This window comes from Phaethon lepturus, unplaced genomic scaffold (genome assembly GCF_000687285.1).
Source record: "Phaethon lepturus isolate BGI_N335 unplaced genomic scaffold, ASM68728v1 scaffold57848, whole genome shotgun sequence".
Lineage (NCBI taxonomy): Eukaryota > Metazoa > Chordata > Aves > Phaethontiformes > Phaethontidae > Phaethon > Phaethon lepturus.
The window spans coordinates 4,031-19,534 of NW_010558007.1; the positions used below are offsets into that span (position 1 = coordinate 4,031).

Below are 15,504 nucleotides of genomic sequence, written 5' to 3' on the forward strand. Positions count from 1 at the left end.
CTGTTTAACACTGACTTAAAGGTCAACTGGACTGGAATTCAGTTAAGGGTTGGATTATATTTTTTTCCTTGTGGGTGTGTGTGATGGAACATACATTGATGGGTGCAAAACCACACGCTCTCTCTTCCCTTTAAAACAAAAACCCAACAGTCACCCCCTCCCCCCCGCCCCATGCTTTTTAATTTTCAAGAGTTTACATGCTCACATTTCAGTAAAACTGCTGTCTTGCTGGTAGTGAATTGTAATTATTAGATTGATCTTTGTAACATTTAGAGGCCATCATTGGCCATCGCTTTTAAATGGAAAGTAATACTGGTTCTTCATTGTGTCTGAGCCGTCTTAATTTGATAAAGAAGCTGATTAAAATTTGCACCATGTTAATCTGAGTAGGTAGTTTTGGATCTGGAAATTTAGCACAGCACATGAATGTATGAGGAAAACTAAGTATTTTAAATTGACATGCTTGTAATGTTTGGCGTGCTTAGTAACACAGTCTGGTTGAAGGTTAGGCAGTGTCTCTTTGTTTTAAGTACATCTAATTTCCAAAACTGAGCTACTCTGAGCATCTCAGCCACTGTGTGGGCTTGTTAACATAAATACTTCTTTTTTTGATGTGATGATCTGTCAAAAATGGAAAAAAAAATCCCAATGCTCTGTGTTACCATAATATTGGCAGGCACATGAGCAATCCATAGAAGTATTGTGTCCTTCAAGAAAGGCATGAACTGAGCTAAACACAAATCTGAATTTCACACTCAGTGGAGGACAAAGCAGCTAATTGGAAGGGGAAGTTTAAATTGCCTCAGTTGAACACTGAAAGTGCCATAAACCAAAGATAAGCGTAGGACACCATCAGAGCTCTTGGAAAGCTGTCCTTATTTGTTCTTTTTGTGGAAAGAACCCTTGATTTGGGGAAGATTAAAGTATTTGAAAATGATATTTTGCAGCTACTGACTTTTCTCATGTTTTGTTTTCTTTTCTTTCTTCATAAAAATCTGTCCCAAGGCATTAACTTGAGTTTGGGGGGGGGAGTGGCAATATACATTTATATTTTTAAAAACTTTTCTAAGAATCCAGTTGACTTTTAAAATCTGTATTTTTTTAAACTCTCACGCATTTAACTTCCATGTCTTCCATAACCATAGAATTCTGGTGATACTGTTTACTTGGAAAACACAATTTTATCCTTAAGATGTCTTATCCCTTTGCAAACCATCAGCTGCAGATTGGGCTTTTCAACATTTTAAGTGTTGGTACCCCTCCTTGGGAAGAGGATGTTTAAACATTGTCTTTAAAAGACATGCTTAAGATTGCTCTTTGACTTGAGTCTTTGGAATCTGTATCCTAATATTTGAGAGTTTGGTGTCTGAGCATGGGCACATGTTGTGCTAATTTTTTAGTTATTGATGGAGTTATTAATTGCAAGTGGAGTGGTCTGTTTATAAACCGCAGTGGAAAATTTCTTGTGGTGATTCCTAACATTTCACATAATACATACTAGTTTGTTGTAAACCAGATTGGCAAAGTGTAAAAGCGAATATGGGGAGGACCTAGGTTTCTGAGCTGCACATCTAATACGACTACAAAATCCATGGTTTTTGCTGCTCTTTTTTTGTGTTTGTTTTTTTTTTTACATAAGTAGAATTCCATTTTTTAGCAAACTGGAGACAAGACAGATAGGAAGGATAGTGCTCCAAGAAATTTATCGCTTCATCAGTGCTTTCCTGTTAAAATATGAGTCTAGAAATCCTGTAAGCAGAAAGCAGACTAATTCTTACTGCGTGTTAGTGTTTTAATGCTCTCTAGGCAAAAAGGTAATGTTTCCATACTTTTAAGTATTGGCGTGTCAGAGCACGCCACGAAGCTTAACCAGTAAACTTCCAGGGTTTAAAATCGAGGGAAAAAAAAACAACCCTAGGCTCTTGGAGTGCTGTCAATGAAAAGGGATGAGACATCTGAAGGTAGGCAGGACCTCCTTGGTACTGGGGTGCTTTCCGTAAGCAGAGTGTCACCAGTCTTCGCAGAGCATGACTCGTGATGACGGTCTCGTTTCGGTCCACCACGGGCAGAATGAAAGGCCTCCGTTGGGATGTAGCTGAGCTCACCTTTGGGTTAAACAAACACCCCTTCCACGTCTGAGCCGCTTGGGCCAGACTTCAAAAGCATGCTACCGGATACGAATTTCAGATTGTCTTTTTAAACTTGACCACTGCACCATGTTGTTTTTTCTTGTTCTCTCGCTTTGTCATTGCTTGCTCTCCGCTGTAGTGTACCGCTTGTAGGCAGTCCCTGTACGTACGACATTGCGTCATTATTTTCTTAGTTGTAGCAAATGTGAGTACTCCAGATCCCTTTCTGTAGCTGTTGACTGCATGGCACTGCATGCGAAATCATCTTTTTGCTCAGGCCGCTGTAGAAGTCTGTGTAGAAGACCTCTCTGTGTTCCTGTGTGCAGTGCTAGCTTGGAGCATACATTGGAAATAATGGAAATAATGCGTTTCGCTGCTGTTGCTGTGCGTTGCATGTGTGCGTTGCTGCGTATGCCAAGTTACAGGTGCTGCAGGACATGCGGTTTGAGTAATTAATTTACTTCAAGTAAGTACTAAAAAAAAAAATAAAATTAGGAGAAAAAAATCTCTGCTTCCCTTAGCCAGAGAGTTGTGTACCGGTACAGAACCCATACTGTTCTGTAAATGCAGTGTAGTTGTTCTGCTCAGAACCTACAGAAAGGCATGAGATCAGCTGAGTGTGAGACTGGCAGCTTGTACACACTTACGCTCTGGTTGTGGCTTCTTAGCTGACGGTCATGCATAAGTATCATGGGGCACATTTCAAGGATTTTTAAAGGAACTGTTTTCTTATGGGAGTGTTGGTTTGTTTGTTTGTTTTTTTTTTGAAGAGGGTGGAAAGGGCATGATAGGAAGGGAGGTTTGTGAAGCAGCCACAGGAGAGTGGCACAAGGCAAGTGTCTTTTGGATAGCATCAAAGGACACTTCAAAAAGAAAAGAAGCATCAAGATTTCTGTTGGGAAGATGTCGACTAAATACAGATGGGAACGAATTTCCCTTTCTGAAGAAGAACCCATTTCAACGCGAAGAACTCAGCTTTAAGTCACACCTCCATTTACAAATTTTTTTAGTTATACCAACATGCAGTCCTCTCAAAGGGGTCTTAAAACCATGCTCCAACTACCGAGGATGTTTTTTTGTTTCTTTGTAAGGGGAAGCTGAGAGGATACGTATTAAGCCTGAACACTGGCTTAGACTGCTTCAGAAGTACGTAATGCTTTTTGATAGTTGTGCCCTGTGGGTTCAGGAGTGAGGCATGGGGATGCACTCCCTGTTTGATAGCCTCAGGAATGTTACCCTGTAAGTAGCTTTTGGGTCTGTGTGAGCAAACCCCTTGAACAGGTTCCAAAGGCTCCTTAGGCTTGACGCTTTACTTGAGCCGTCGATCGCTTTATTTTGGAGAGGAGGGGAAATTTGTGCGTAGCAGTTTGGTAGGAGTGCAGCTTCTCTGCTGTCCCCTTTTGAAGTGAAAGGAGGTAGACATACCCAGTGTAACCGTGCAGATCTGTGGTTCCACAGTTCAGGGTAGCGGGGTCTCTCAGACGTAACTATCTGTACATGCTCTTTGGTGTGCAGGGCTTCCTTAGGAGCCCTCCTTTATCAAGGCCATTCAGCAAGAGCCAAGTCAGCCCCTGTGTATTTCGACAAAATTATTTGGCTGAGGTTTCATACTGATAGTATCTAGCTCTCTTGTTTTCCTCTTTATTTTTTTTTTTTTTATGATGCCACTCGGGATGAGCCAGAGACGTTTGACTCTGCGAAAGCAAATTTCCGAGAGCTTGAAGTCGGCTATATTTATCAGGGAATAACTAGCCTCACTCTGGGAGTAAGCATCTTTCGCTTCAGTATGCTACAAAGCTGTTGCTCTCTATATGGGCAGCCAGTTAGCCTAAAACCAGTGGGTTTCTGGAAGGTGTTGTGTTTAGTGTTTCAAAGGGCTGCAACTTGAGTGCATCCACACCTAGATGAAGAAGGTAGGATTGGAAAAGCTAAATTCATCTTAATGTAGAGTTAAGTTTTAGAGTAGTAGTTTGTAATGGCCTCTGGACTCGGACATTACACTGTCTTGTCAGGGCAAATGTGTTTTCTTTGGCTTGGCAGACTGCATACGAATTGGTATTGTACTGGTTTGGGCAATGTGCTATGATAGTTTGGAATCAGTTTATAAATTCCTGTGCTTCTGCCTTTAAAACATAACGCCCTTCTGTTTATGCTTCTCCTAAATCAGGATTTCGTGTCTACACAGGGAGAAAACGCAATTCACTCACTCCTAGATCAAGCATATTTCCTTGTCCGGGTTGCCAGCGGGATATCGATCTCGGAGAACGTGGCATCAATGGCTTATTTCGCAACTTTACTTTGGAAACCATTGTGGAAAGATACAGACAGGCAGCCAGGGCAGCCATTGCTATTATGTGTGATTTCTGCAAACTTCCACCTCAAGAGTCCACAAAGAGCTGCATGGACTGCAGTGCAAGCTATTGCAATGAATGTTTTAAAATACATCATCCCTGGGGAACTGTGAAAGCTCAGCATGAATATGTAGCACCAACTACCAACTTCAGACCCAAGGTAAGTATACCGTATCTTACAGAATTTGAGTTGCAGTGTTCTCATTTAGCTTCAGACATGTCTGTGCAACGGTAGTTGGTTTTTAGGACCATTTATTTATTTTTTTAGGACCATGCTTTATTGACTTATTGCCATTATTTATTGAGTGAACCCTAAACCTTTGTTCTTTGTTGGTGCTGAAGTGGTTGTCATTGAAGAGGGCATTGAGAACATATTTGAAGGGTACCCTAAAAATAAGGATTTTTTACTTTGGGGAATGGATTGTGTGTTTTGTGATTTGGGTCTTTTTTTTTCATTTTTTGGTAAGACTTAATGATCTTGAATATCTAGAATGGCAGTGCTTTTCTCTAAAAGTCGGATCAAGGAGGATGCCTGTGTGTGGTAAACTTAAAACACCCAATACAACTGACCTCCCCTCTGCCCCTTTAGAGTATTTTCCCTTTGGATGTTTTCTGCCTGAACTTGATCCATCACCAAGTATCTGCTTTGCCTCCTTCTGCCTTGCATCTACCAATAGCAAAAGGCAGAGTTCAGGTCTCTGTTGTTATTACACTCTATTATTTTTTTTAACTCTAGCTGAAGAGAAAAATGTAATGGCAATTCTACTTCACATGCTGCTGCTGCTGCATTCAGACAGACCAGTGATTGCAAAGTGCTGTCATCTTTGTTTCTTCTGCTAAGCATGGTGCAGAACACTGCAGTGCCTTACTGGACTTAAGTTACATGATAGGAGGAATTAATCACAGCTGCCGTCTCGCTAACAAAGGACCACAGTAGGTCTTAATGTCCCAGCACTTGCTGCGTGCCTGTGGCCGGTGACCTCAGGTCCCACAGATATCCGAAATGCTGATATTCAAGGAGTCCTGATTAATTTTTATTAATCAATTCTACTTAATGTTCAATGTGTATTAAGCTCTTGACTGGTGGTGTTCCTTCCTTCTGAGGCTGGAAAAATTTGAGCCTCAAAGTTAGCGAGCTGGCAGATAGTCAACATACAGAAGGCCACTTAGTGCAGTTTTTCTTGAGTCTAACACATTCATTCCAGTTAAGAGCAAGCATGTGCTTGATGCGCTTTAAAATGCACTAGCACACAGCTATCTTTGTGAAATGTCACTTTATTGGATAAACGAGTAAGGTTGAAGTTCGCATGCTGTCTTCCAGCTCTTGATCTGGAAATCTGTAAAATTACAGCTGTAAAATGCTGTACAGCTCCTTAAAAACTTTGCTTCTATGGTATCTAAACCCTCACTGCTGCAACGTTGCTACTTAGAAAATCCCAAAGGCATCTTGTGATCCTTGTGTACTCTTAAATGTACCATACGTTGTTATACTACATACAGACTGAATTTGGGTTTAAAAGTTAGTAGGTGAATTCTGTTAAAGCAGAGCAAAAGGGGGAGAAGTGGTTTAGATCATTCCGACCTTGATGCATCTAGTCTGTGCACGTGTGTGGGTTTTAGCTTTTTTAAATTATATGTGAAGATGCATGTACTGTTTAAAAAAATTAAAAAAAAAAACTAGAAAAACATAGTATAGTTAAATCAACTATAGATACATCTACTTTGTGGAAAAGCTTCCTAACAACAGGAAACTGATCTTTACTGTGCCCGTACGGAGACTTTTTTTCAGGACTGTTTGAGCTTTTAATATAAAGAAAGAAAAGTGCATTTTTCATTGCACTACGTTGTTAAGACCTGAACTGAATGCATGGAGTATTTGCTGGTCTCCTAAACAGTGTTCCCAGGTCATCACTTTAATTTACACCCAGAGAGCACTTGTAACGTGTGTGGTGGGGATGGGAGAAGCACATACTGGGTTCGTTGTTCTTGAATTTTGAGAGAACTAGAGAAGGTAATCTGCTGACCTCTTCTGTCTCTAGCTTGCAGGCTGTAATTCTTGCTTGGAGGAGGAGATGAATGAAAATATGTGGTTTCTGTTAGGTGTGACTGTGCACTGCTGTGGAAAAATTACTTCCGCAGGCTAACAGCATGACGGCAGTTTTTTGAGATGTCTGTCTGCATAGCTGATTTTCCTGAAAGTTTCCTTTCTCTCTTTTTTTTTTTTTTTGAAATCCAGTGGTCACTGACAATGCCATAGTTTATTGCATATTCTGCTTAATGACAGTCTTACGTGCCAAGGCGCTAGTGAGACTGGTGTCTTTGGCCTTTTCACCATAGCCCAAGATAACATTTGGGGCTTGAGAATTAGTTTCGGAGATGGTCTGCAATTTTAGCTTAGTGTGTCCGTATTTATGCTACTCACAGTTTTCTATTTTTGTGTCTTTTTTTTTTTTTTTTGTGAGTTAAAAGATGATACTTTTAAAGCTTGACTATTGGCATTGCTGTCTTGTTCTTCTCCTTGACATGAAATGAAAAGCTTTCTCAAGAGCTCTTCTTTGGTAACATGGAGTAGATGGACCCAAGTGTCTTCCAGTGCTCTGGAATGAGGCAAAGGATTTTTTTTTTTTTTTTTAACACCCTCCCTCCAGCCCCACTTTTAGACAGTTTTACCTGTTGCTTGAGCTTGGAGTTGAGCAGCACTTTTTTTTTTTGCTCTTTGAGCAGTTATTTCAACATGTTCAGTTTTTGGAAGATGATTTTTAACAGACATCAGTTTTTTCACAATGCTGTTTAAGCTGATTCTGGAATTAGCGCTTAGCGTGAACAACTTGTAATTGGAGTCAGAAATATTGAAACACTGGAGCCTTTTGTCTTTAAAATGACTGTGACTGGTGGTGGCGGCTGCATTTCATTTGTTGCTCCAAGAGCAATGTTTGTGTGGCTGATCCAAGTCTAGCTTCAACTTAAATCATTACAGAATTATGTCAACTCTTGCTTTAAGAAACGGTTCATAGCCATTTCGAGAGAGAGCTGAGATGCTGGCATGATTTTAACATTAAATTTAACAGGGAGTGTGTGTTACGTATTGCATTTACAGCTCTGAACAGGATTGAAACGGTTGATTGCAATATGGAGGCTATGGTTGATTGCAGTATAGAGGCTATGTGATGTGTACACAGACGTTGCTACAGGTTTGCTCACTGTAAACGTCGTGAAACCGTGTGTGTTCCTCTGCTGGCTGTCACTGGCATGGACAAATATAAAAGATGACAAGAAACTGAATATAAGAAATACAGAATCAGATGCTACTGTGGAATGATTGAGTGTTTTGGTGGTTTGTTGAGCACCTCATTTTTTGGAAGCAAACCTGCATTCTCTTTCCTCTCTTTTTCTTTTCAGATTTTGATGTGTCCAGAACATGAAATGGAGAGGGTAAACATGTACTGTGAAATCTGCAGAAGGCCTGTTTGTCATCTTTGTAAACTGGGTGGATGTCATGCAAACCATAGAGTAACAACCATGAGCACTGCCTACAAAACCCTTAAGGTAAAAGTCAATGTTGTTGGACCTGGCCTTAAGATGGCGAAGAGTACTGAGCTTCTGGTGTAACTGCAAACTCCCTCTGGCAGGAAGCCAGGACCTGTGTTTAGAGGACACTGAACTCCTCATCATGAGGCATGGTGTTGTGCAACATCTGTTAATGTATATATTAGTGTGACATAGCGCATGTCTGAGAAACTAAACTGTACTTTCTATGAGGCTTGAAACATAACCCCTTAAAAGTGCTCCCACCTTATTTTAGCCAACTGTAGAGCAGTACTGACCAATGCAGAAGGTTCAAGCAGTTCATACTTTACAATCCAGCTTTTACTCCTGGATGTTCAGATTAAGCGTCCTTGTGGCTTGGGTTAGCTGCTACTTTAGAAGCACTCCTGAAAATTTTGCATCTGAAGTATCTGTTGGGACCTTGTATGTTTCTGAAGTTGCGTAGCTGTTAATTCCCCAAGCACAGTGCAACAGGGAGGACTTGCAAACACTGCTTTGTTATTAAAGAATGATTGCTGCTACCTCCTCTTCTTCCTTTTCTTATTCTCTTGCTCACAGGAAAAAAAAAACACAAAAAGACCAGACTGGCCTGCCTCCTGCTCTTTGGCCTCCTTGCCTGTTTGCAAGGCTTTTCCTGTACAGCTTTTAACTCTTGCAACTAAGGAAGTGCAGAGACACTCATAAATTAGTGCTTTGAACCACTCATTTTTTTCTAGCCGGTCTTACTACAAATGAGTTAATAACTAACGAGGCTTTTCTGTAAGTTTACTAACGTCCTGAAACCTCATCTTCCTAGCCTGCGAAAGGGTAACTGCTGTGGCTGGGGAAGGATGAGCCAGCTGAGGCTGTTACCTCTCATCCTTAGAGGCTGTGCCCTCAGTCCTGCTCACAGCAGTGGCCCGGTGTCCCTGCGCGGCCACGGCGCGTCACCGAGCAGTTCTGCGCGGAGCTGCTGGTCCTAACTGGTGGCTGGCTGTTGTCCTTGTAACCAGATAAACTGAGCACTAGCTGGATGACCTGCCGGCGCTGGTTGTCAGTTCGGGTGGGATACCCTTTTTCTGCCCAATTGGTGTTTTATTTTAACAGGATAAGCTTTCAAAAGCTGTCGAGTACATCATCAGTAAGGAGAGCCAGGTGAAAGCTTGCATCACACAGCTGGATGTGCTGCTGAAAGAAACAGAGGTAAGAGTGACTTACGAGCTGTCTTGGAATGGCCCTTGCAGGGACACAGCAGGGACTCAAACTGTTTTCAGTGAAGTGTTTCAAATCCTTTGGGTTTTTTTCACTTAGCCAGTGAAACAATTTCTGAACAGTTTGGGTTAGTCCTGAGTCACACACGGTAAGACCTAATCCTGACAGTGTGGGAAATTTGGGCAACATACAGAGGGAAGTTAAGTTTTGGGTGCTGCTGTAAATTTAGTTGAAATAAAGCTTATTTCATACCTTAATCAAAGAGAGGTGGGTTAGACTTAGAGTGCTTGTGTATTAATGGTGCTGCACAATTGACTCTGTCTGCTTACCTTGAGGGTGTTGCAGTGCGGTCAGAATTAAGAGCAAAATCTCTCTGCAGAAGAGTCAGACCCGGGAGCTTACATACAAACTGGAAGATGCAATGGCAGAAATTGCAGGAGCTCCTGGCCCTGCCTGTATCTCAGTATGGATTGTCTCTGTGCTTTGTAGTTGCTTTTATCCAGGGCACTAGTCAGAGGTGGCACTGTGCTCCTGAGAGCATACATGAAAAACTGGGCTGGACCCCCAGTTTAGGGTGATCAGGGAAAGTGGAAGAGCACCTAGCTCTTGGGCATGAAGACTTCAGAGACTGACCTGCTTTTACAGTGCTTTTCCATGAGCTCTTTAGAAAAATGCTGTACATAACTCAAGTCAGTATCAGAAGAATACTTCCTTGCTCTTCATTCTCTGTGTTAAGGTAGTAAATGCTTACTAGCTTGGGTGCAGTGCTGATTGCATTTTCAGTGCTCAAGAGCATAACAAAGCTTGTTAGTCTTGTCTGTCAAACAGATGACTAGACTGCTATGGTATCTTGAACAAGCTTAAGTATGTTTCTGTACACGGCCACAGCGCTGTGGAATCTGTCTAAAATGTCTTTTGTTTTCTCCTAGTGCAACAGTGAAAGAGCTAAAGAAGAAGCATCTCGGAGTTTTGAGAAATTATCTCATGTCCTGGAAGAGAAGAAAAATGCAGCTCTTAGGACAATTGAAGCTTCTAAGAATGTAAGGCTGGAAAAATTGCAAGCACAAGCAGAAGAATATCAAGGGCTCCTGGAAAATAATGGCCTTGTAGGATATGCTCAAGAAGTGCTTAAGGAAACTGATCCATCTTGTTTTGTTCAAACAGCAAAGCAACTTCATGCCAGGTATCTTAATTATGTTCTGTTTGAGGTACCGGTACTGTTTCAGGATGTCTGGTCATTCACATTCTTTTGACACCTCCTAGCAAAGGACCGAATGCAGTACTTTGTATTTTGGAGGCTCAGAGATGGTCCTAGTACCATTCAGTAGAAATTACTACATGACAGTGTGTGTTAAGAAACAGCCCATGGGAAGGGCTCTGTTGGGTAGGACTGCAGTGGAAGGGTAACCCTTTCAGCTCACTGACACATTCCTTTGCTCAGAGATTGTAGTGGGTATTTGCAAGTTAATCTAGCAGGTCTCTTCTGGCTTTAAACTCTTTGATCTTAATAGATGCTCTCCATTAGCGCTTCACACCTGTTTTGTTCTTTGAACATAATGCTCCAAATTGTTAAAATGCTCTGCCAACTGAACTGATAACCTGTTCGTTATCTTTACGCTGATGTACAAAAGGCCTTGAAATGTTGCTTTTAAATTCTGTCTAGAGAGACAGAAATTCCTGGAAGACATCAGTAAGTACATGAGAACAGAACTTTTTTTAAAGCAAAACTAGAATTTTACTTTAAGGAACACACACATGTGACTTCCTTCGTCTCTCTTTTGCCTTCCCTCTGCTTCTGTGCTTTCAGAATCCAAAAAGCTACCGAATCTCTGAAGAGCTTCACGCCAGCAGCTGAAACTACTTTTGAAGACTTTGTGGTGGACATAACCAAGCAAGAAGAGATTCTTGGTGACTTGTCTTTCCAATTCAATGGTAAATTGTGAAAGCATCATGTCTTTCTTGAGTTATGGCTTTAAGGCTTTAAGGGCTTCTGTGGAAAGAGGCAAAACTCACGCAGGGATTCAGCTGCAGAACTCAGTCTTGTCAGTTGCATTGTCCCTTCTGTCTCCATGATCCACAAGGCATTAGCTGGCAGCAATGCTAGCTTCAGCTTTGATAAAGAAGCTAAGGTACAATTGCATACAGTACCAGTTTACATTAGCTTCCAAAATATTGTAGTTAAGTAATACTAGGTCTTCCTAGAAGCTTTTTCTTACATTACGGAAAATAATAGGTTTTTATATGTGTTTTTTAGCTGTTGGCAAAAGTAAATAATGCAACTTTCAAAGTAAATAAAAAAAGTAAGGGATTTCCTTAAGTGCATGAGCAGAACCATCCTCATCTGCACTTAACTGAGTGAGTCAGATTTTGCCCTGCCCCACCCACACATTCTGCTATAGACACTCAACAAAGGGCTTGTGTGGTTAATTCTAAAATAAAGTATATCTAATTTTTTTTTCTCATGAATCTCTGGCATTCCAGGTCTAGAAATACCAGAAATCAATGAAGAGCAGAGCAGAATGTACAACAAAGCTCTGATCAGTTGGGAGAGTCCTGGGAAGACAGACTCAGCTGATACCTGTATTCTTGAGTATCATAAGCTTAATAGAGAAGAGGAGAGTGTGATATGGCAGGAGATCAAAGCTTGCAGCAAGAGCAAAGTAATATCCGATCTTGATATCGACAGCAGCTATGCCTTTAGAGTTCGAGCATATAAAGGGTCAATCTGTAGCCCTTGGAGCCGAGAAGTTATTTTGCGTATGCCTCCAGCTCCAGGTATTGGGTTTTCTTATGTCCACAAGGTGCTGAATCTGTCTGTTGGTGTTAAGAGCTGTAGGTGGTTTCCAGCAGCTCCCAGACTTCTATTATACTGTTACTGGTTGCATAAATGTTTAGAAGTACTGTTAACAAACAGGTTAAGTAGGTAGCATACTGATACTGTGTTAGCTTGCATGACATTCCTGGTAGCCTTTAAGAGTGAGAAATTCTAATGCCAGTGTAACTTAAAATGTAGTTTGTAAGCACAGAAGGCCAAATACTTGACTAAGAAGAAATTTTTTTGGATACTGTTTTTCAGTTTTGAGTTTTCTTTTTGATGACAAATGTGGGTACAACAGTGAACATCTCTTGCTGAACCCAAGAAGAACCTCTGTGGAAAGTAGGGCTGGATTTCCTCTACTGCTGGGATCTGACTGCATGCAGATGGGATGCTACACAACCCTGGATTACATTATTGGTGACACTGGGATTGCCAAAGGGAAGCATTTCTGGGCTTTTCGTGTGGAAGACTATTCATACCTAGTGAAAGTGGGAGTTGTTTCCAGCAACAAGATACAGAAATTCTTCCATAATACCCATGATGTGATCAGCCCAAGGTAAATTGCAGACTCTTGCTTAATACATGTTTTATATAAGGAAATGGCTTTTTTGAAAATAAGAGTAAGTCTGGTCTCAATTAGTACAAAAGGTGAACCTAACAAGTGGAAAGTGGCTTAAAGGATATGGTGTAAGCACATTGTCCTGTTCATCCCCTGCTATTACCATAAACATGTTCTAATTACCCAGAGTCCTAGTTTCTTTCTCTCTTTCTGGAAAAGGAATCAGGTTCCTGTAGATGTCAAGATATGCCAGTTAAAACAAGAAGGTAAAAAAAAAAGCATCAGTTGCAAGACTGAAGCAATGCTTAATTGTCAGTAGTAAGACTCTGCCTTAATTCCCTTTGCATACTAGGTTTGGCAGCCATTCAGAGGTACAACGTTCACTGTGCATATCTGTGTATCTTCGCTGTAGCTTGCGTCATGGTGGATTCCAAGCCCCTGGCTTATCCCAGACTATATGCTTGCATATGGTACTGGAGTGCTACTGAGCACAAGCCAAAGTACAGTGGACTAACCAGGAAAAAGATTTCCAGCTCTTGGTTCCAGTTGTAGTAAGCCTGGATGCATCTAGGAACTGAAGGCTGGGAGGTTATCTCCTAGGGGCTCTTAACTTTTTCTGGAATCTAACAAGTGTATTGGCTTCCTCCTGTATAACATACTGAAAAGTGTAAAAATACCAACGTCTTGAGTGGATGAAAGTCAGATGGAGCCTTTTTGCAAACTGAGAAATTGGATACTTATTTCCCGATTTCTTTTTCCTTATCCAGACAAATATCTGGAAAACTGTAGCTGACACACATCTGATGTCCACTCAAACACCCCAAAACCACAAACCTAGCTAGGAATTGTCTGCACAGAAGAATGTGTGCTTCTCTGGTTTGTCTTTATCTGGGGCCAGAAGTAGGGAGAAGAGCACATAGGCTGAACAAATCTGGCTACAGACTTTCCCCAGTAACCAACTCGGAAACAGGGCTTCAGGCAGGGTCAGCCTCCAGGCAGAGCATTTAAAAAAAACAACCAACCAAATAAAAAACCAAAACTTAAACCACTACTTCTTGTGTTGTGAATTTTAAAGATGATGTAATACAGCAGTGTCATGGAAAACTCACAGGACAACAGTAATGTTAAATGTATTTACTGGTGTCGTTTAACATTATGTAAATAAAGTTAAACATATCTCGTCTGTAACGATTAGTCATATTTGCTAAATTACTTCTCAAGTTATCTAATTTACTGTACCTGTAGGTAGGTTCATTAATGATTGCCTAGCATGAGTACATTGAGATATATCCACTCCTCAGTAAAGCCTTCTGTGTTCTCATCCTCATTAGTGTTTAGCTGTTAGTGAGGTGGCCCAGGTGAGTGTTCTCCACCTATTAAATGCATTTTCCCTCCTGGCTTGGGTATTTTTTTTTTGCGGGTGATCATGCGCTGTTACCTATCTTGTAAAATAGTTTTCTCCAGCTCACATCGCTGATCCCACTTTAGAGTTTGACAAAAGCAAATGATTGTTTTTCTGTTCTAGATACGATCAAGACAGTGGTCATGACAGCGGGAGTGAAGACACCTCCTTTGACTCATCACAGCCTTTCACACTGGTCACTTTAGGTATGAAGAAGTTCTTTATCCCCATGACGCCTGGTGCCCCCAAGGATCTGGCGAGCAGAATCTTTCCCCTGCCGTCGTGCATGGGCATCTGCCTTGACTGGGACAAAGGAAAGGTGGGGTTTTACGATGCTGGTTGTATGAAATGCCTTTATGAGTGCAACGTGGACTGCTCTGGCATAATGTACCCAGCATTTGCCTTAATGGGTAGCGCGGCAATTCGTCTTGAGGAAGCCATCACAGCAACGGATGGGGAGTACCAAGACAACATCTAGTGCAGTAATCTCTTCCTATTTCTCTTCTAATATGTAAAATGACAGCGGAAGAATTCTGCCTTAGTTTCAGTCCTGATTAATTACATTCTATCTATGTGTTGCTCACAAGCCTCTGGGACATGATTTTTTTTAAACAAATGGTCCAGACACTTCCCACACCAGTGGGAAATGTTCTTCCAGGCACTGTCCTGTCTTTCTTGAGATCTGTGCAATGCTGTTCTCCACAGACACTATTCCCAGGGGGAAGCAGGGAAGAAGTTTGACTAGCAACCAAAATTACTCTTCAGGGGTAGAAATCTGCCCTTTATGTAACTTAAATCCTTACATTGTCGGTTTTGCATTTAATGAAATCAAGGCTGACAGCATGCGATTGCCATTTTCCTTGTAAGACATCTGCCTGAATGCCTCTGAGGGGTCTGATGCTTTCCGATTAATGCCTGTGCACCAGGGGTTAGGCCCTTCAGCATGAAATAACATTTGCAAAAGTACAATATAAAGCAGGGAGAAGTCAGAACTGCAGCTGAACATTTAGATTGTATTTGAAAGAGGAGGGTAAACTAGAGTGTGTGTCATATACCTTCAATGTGACTGTAAGCTGAAACTCTGACACCTGGTGTTGTATAGCTAGTGGCACAATGGTAAGTTTCTTAGCCTTTCAGGCTTTTACTGTAGGCTATATAAATTATGTAAAGTGCAATTTGACCTTGAACATCAGACTTCATAAATGTTTGCATGTGTGATTAATAGTACCTGGTATTTAGGCAAAAGCAAATGAGTTATTGACATGAGTAATAGTATGTGAATTTCTAAAAAAAAATCAGGTATTTCTTTTCATACTTGTTTCTAGAAGTTAATTTTTTATCTAGTAGCAGCTTGTTTATTGAGTAAGAATGTTAAAAATGCACTGATTAAGTTCTGAGACCCAATTTCTGCCTTAAGGATGTCTCCCCTCAAATTTCTGTTCCTCTGATGTTAAAAACTTTTATCACATAATAGTTTTTCATTGAATCATGGAATCACACAATGGTTT

The 15,504-nt window shown here is 41.1% G+C and overlaps 1 protein-coding gene across 2 annotated transcripts in view; it reads left to right on the top strand.

Moving 5' to 3' along the window:
- TRIM36 (tripartite motif containing 36) overlaps positions 1–14,474 on the top strand; it is a 17,893-nt gene extending 3,419 nt beyond the window's left edge. For both annotated transcript variants that reach the window (XM_010292898.1, XM_010292897.1), the window contains 8 exons: positions 4,315–4,640; positions 7,880–8,026; positions 9,113–9,208; positions 10,147–10,400; positions 11,025–11,149; positions 11,699–11,992; positions 12,294–12,591; positions 14,120–14,474. In XM_010292898.1, coding sequence (XP_010291200.1) covers positions 4,315–4,640; positions 7,880–8,026; positions 9,113–9,208; positions 10,147–10,400; positions 11,025–11,149; positions 11,699–11,992; positions 12,294–12,591; positions 14,120–14,474 — 1,895 coding nt within the window. The remainder of the gene's footprint in view (positions 1–4,314; positions 4,641–7,879; positions 8,027–9,112; positions 9,209–10,146; positions 10,401–11,024; positions 11,150–11,698; positions 11,993–12,293; positions 12,592–14,119) is intronic.
- The last annotated feature ends 1,030 nt before the right edge of the window (positions 14,475–15,504 follow it).